At 49.4% G+C, this 4,412-nt stretch overlaps 1 protein-coding gene across 1 annotated transcript; it reads left to right on the top strand.

The window, feature by feature from the left end:
• Nucleotides 1-295: 295 nt before the first annotated feature.
• LOC124244483 (olfactory receptor 1361-like) lies at nucleotides 296-1,243 on the top strand. Its single transcript, XM_046671073.1, has one exon. The coding sequence runs from the start codon at nucleotides 296-298 to the stop codon at nucleotides 1,241-1,243; it is 948 nt and encodes a 315-aa protein (XP_046527029.1).
• The last annotated feature ends 3,169 nt before the right edge of the window (nucleotides 1,244-4,412 follow it).

Raw genomic sequence — 4,412 nt, forward strand, 5'->3', positions numbered from 1 at the left:
GGTCAGCGTACTTGGGAGCTGTGTACCAAGCTGCAGGTGACACCCTGCAGGGGGCCTGTGGGGAATGAATGGTGTGTCCACTGATGGCAATGATGCAGCAAATGAGTGGAGGGATCCTGTTGCAGGAGAGAGTGGGAAGAATTGATGAATGTCCGAACTAACCAGAGGAACTGAGATCCAGGGCGCCATGGGGGTGGGGGAGGGGGGGAGCGGGGGAGGGGGGGAGCGGGGGGGGGGCGGGGTGCTTGGCCAGGACCATGGACAGCTCCTCTGTTTCCTTTCTGATTGACGCAGGATGACCATGGAAGGGGCAAACCTTACCTGGGTCTCTGAGTTCCTGCTCCTGGGCCTCTCAGAGGACCCCAAACAACAGCAGCTTCTGTTTATACTCTTCCTGAGCGTGTACCTGGTCACAGGGCTGGGGAACCTGCTCATCGTCCTGGTCATCACCAGCGACATCCGACTCCACACTCCCATGTACTTCTTCCTGGCCAACCTGGCCTTCGTGGACATTTGCTTCACCTCCACCACCATCCCCAAGATGCCGGCCAACCACGTGTCAGGACACAAAGGGATCCCTTCTGCAGGCTGCCTGACCCAGATCTTCTTCTTCATCTGGTTTGCTGGCATCGACAGCTTCCTGCTGACTGCCATGGCCTACGATCGCTATGCAGCCATATGTCACCCTCTGCACTATGCCACATCTGTAACACCGCAGCTCTGTGGCCTCCTGGTGGCGGCATCCTGGACTGCAGACTTCGGGAATGCCTTGACTCACACAGTATTACTGACCCGCCTCTCATTCTGCTCCCACAACCGGGTCCCCCATTTCTTCTGTGACCTCAGCCCTCTGCTGAAGCTGGCCTGCTCCGACATCTTTCTCAACAATGCAATGGTGTACACTGTGGGTGCCCTTTCTGTCATCGCCCCCTTCGTGGGCATCTTGGTCTCCTACACACACATCTTTGCTGCTGTGCTGAGGATCCCATCCACGAGAGGCAAGTGGAAGGCTTTCTCCACCTGTGGCTCTCATCTCTGTGTGGTGTCTCTGTTCTACGGGACGCTCATTGGGGTTTATTTCAGCCCCACGTCCTCCCACACGGCCCAGAAGGACACAGCTGCTGCGGTCATGTACAGTGTGGTCACTCCCATGCTGAACCCCTTCATCTACAGCCTACGCAACAACGACATGAAGAGCGCCTTGGGGGCCCTCATCAGCAAGAGGCCAGTTTTTATTCAGTGACCACAGCACTGGAACTTCTGAGCATCCAAATGCAGTGCCCATCTGTCCTGAATTTCCCTGCGTAGTCTCAATCTTAGATATCTCTTTCGCATCACTTTCGGCTCATTTGTTTATTACTCCACCCTTCCAACAGCTATTTGTTGAGTAGTATTCCATTCTAGGCATGCTTTTAAGGGCTGAGGTCCAGCAGGGAACAAACAAAATCCCTGACCTTGTGGTGCTTATGCTGCAGCCTGAAGAACAATTATGGTTAGAAGGAAGTGCTCCAGAAACCAGAGAGACCAGGATTCAAGTCCCACTGTGGGTTAAGGTTCAGATTAAGCAGTTATAACCAAGAGACACAAATGCAAATGCTCAAAAGTCATAAGATTTTCCAGACTGAATTCTTGGTTTCTTTAGCAGCATAGTACCTTCAAAGAACTTAGCTGGCATCTGGTCTAGTTGCTTCTAGTTAGTTCTGTTCATAGGAACCACATCCAATGTTCTTTCCAAGCCAGAGCTCTTGTGTCTATTTAATTTGCAGTATTCACTTCCTTGAAGCCTACATCTTTGTCACTCTCAGTTAATGGTCATCTGAAACAATAGCCTTGGGCGGAGGCGAGGGCCCTGCCTATACTGTTTTGGGGGACAGGAAGCTCTTCCAATCTTGTGATGTTTCTGATTCTGAAAAGTGGCCAATTCCTGTCTAAGATCAGCTCTTCCTTGTAATTCCTTGTCACCTCATAGTGACGTTCTAGCTCTCCCATTCACTTCTAGAAACACAGGGTGAGTAGACACGATCTGTCTTCCAGGTTATCACAGTGACAGTATTACCAAATGTCCTTATTTGGCATAGTGAGAGTCACCAGCTTTCCCGCTTGCAATATTTGTGCCCTTACCACCAGGTCACTAAGCTAATGAAACTGATTTTCCATTTTTGTGTTGGCAGCACCCCACTTCTTGTATCAACTTCTGTATTACTCAGGATGAAGAGCTTACTTGCTGTAATAGGTTCCTAGGGCTCCTGTAACATACAACAAACCAGGTGGCTTGAATAATGGAAAAGTATTGTCTCAGTTCTGGAGACCAGAAGTACGAAATCAAGGTGTCAGTAGGTTGGTCCCCTCTGAGGCTGGGAGAGAATCTGTTCCATGCCTCTCCCTTAACTTGTGGTGGTTTGCTGGCCATCTCTGGTGTCCCTTGACTTGTAGATGTCTGCCTTCATCTTTCAAGGCATCCTCCCTGTGTGCATGTCTATCTCCAAATGTCCCCTTTCTATAAGGACACCAGCTATCTTGGATTAGGAGCCCACCCTACTCCAGTATGGCCTCGTCTTAACTATTATATCCAAAACAGTCCTATTTCCAAATAAGGTCACATTCTGAAATACTGGGGGGTAGGACTTCAACATATAAATTTGGGGAGAGGATATAATTCAACCTATAATATTTGCTTTAAAAAAAAACTAAAAGAGTTATGGCTCAAGAAAGATAGAAGTTCATTTCTCTCTCATATAACAGAGTCTAGGTCAGTGGGCGACTCTGCTCCTTTCTGTCGTTCAGAGACTCAGACCCCTTATGTCTTATTTCTTGCCCATTTCCCAGGACATTATTCTTGTCTACAAGATTGAAGCTGCGAACTCTAGATTACAAAAATAAATAGTAAGAGAGCACAGGGGAGGCAAGCCCACGATCTTGAAGCCCCGCATACTTCTCATATTCCACACTGGGTTTTGCCCAGTGGCAAGAGAGGCTGGGAACTGTGGTGTAGGTGGTCAGCCATGTGGCCAGGCTGCGATTCTATCATTACAGAAGAAGGAAAGAGTAGATTTTTGTGGAAAGCCAGAAGTCCACCTTCCATCCCTCAAACCACCAAATACATGGAAGCATGCTTCTTCCCACCCATAGAATCCACTGACAGCCCGCCCTGAAGAAGGCAACCTGAAGTCCTGTCCAGCGGATGCATTTAGAGTCCAAAATCTCTGGGTGATGCAGTCTTCTTCATCAGGATGGAATGTTTCCCCCATGATCCAATAATTTGTGAACTAAAAGTCCATTTACCTGGCCCTCCCCTCACCCAATGTACAATATAAGACCAGCTGCTAGTCCATAATAAGGATCAAATCTCGTGGGGCAGGATTTCTTTAAAAGTTCCCTGCTATGAAGTGGAATAAATTCATTGGCTCTCTGGGCGAGACTCCATTGCCTGCTCCTCCCTCTGGAGCAGCTCTTCCTTGTCCATTTCCCCTCCGTGGCCACATTTGAACTGAACAGTGGGGGAGATGCCCTTCTTGGGACTTCTGCTGCGCAAATCGGGCCATCAGACACTGATTCCTCTGGTGCAAATTAGGAAGGTGGGTATGGCTTTGAGGCTCAAACAGGCAGGGGCTGGGGTCTTGGTTTCAGAATGATTCTCCAGAAAACTTAGTAGGCTATTTGCTTTGAGTCAGTAACCACACCCAAAGTTCCTTCGTGGACTGGCTTTACTTTTCTTGATTTACTCAGGTCTCCCTATCATGTTAATGGTGGCTACCTGAGGTCATTTGAAACAAAGGTCTTGGGTGGGAAGGTGTGTTGGTCCCAGCCTATTGATAGTGATATTTCTCCTGGGAACACCTGAGTCACTCACCTTGTGAGTAGTACGAACTCACAAATAGTTGGTACCACTTGTGGCAGCCCCCACAGACACTTCCCCCACCAGAGCCAATGTTGCGGGTGGTTGGCCCTCGTTCTTCTTCTTATTCTTATGATGATGGCAGGATGCATTTCAGCAGCACCATCAGGGAGCTTTGAGGAACAAGGTTTATTGCTCCAAGTCCTGGAGGGTCACGGCAAGCCTGAGGGCCACACAGCGATGCGGGTGTCAAAGAGAGGGAAGGAGCGTGGACCTGGATCTCTGACTTTATTGAGGCCCAAGGGTGAGGTGCCTGGGTTTCAAGGGTTCTCTCTTCAGTGGCCAGTGTAAAGCCTAAGAGGGAGAATTAGGAAGCAGAGATCCCCAGGCGGTCAGTGACCCAGGTCACCCAGGGCTTCCTGACGGAGGGAACGTCTCGCGCGGGGGCAGCCAGGCTCCTTACCTGATTGTTTTGTCAGCAGCTGTGTTATACAGCTGGCAATATGTTTATTCAAGACGATATCTTTTGAAATGGATGCCTCGGCACCAAGAGCTTAGGATCAGCCTCTTACGCTAT

The sequence above is a fragment of the Equus quagga genome, chromosome 9 (genome assembly GCF_021613505.1).
Source record: "Equus quagga isolate Etosha38 chromosome 9, UCLA_HA_Equagga_1.0, whole genome shotgun sequence".
In the NCBI taxonomy this organism is placed as follows: Eukaryota; Metazoa; Chordata; class Mammalia; order Perissodactyla; family Equidae; genus Equus; species Equus quagga.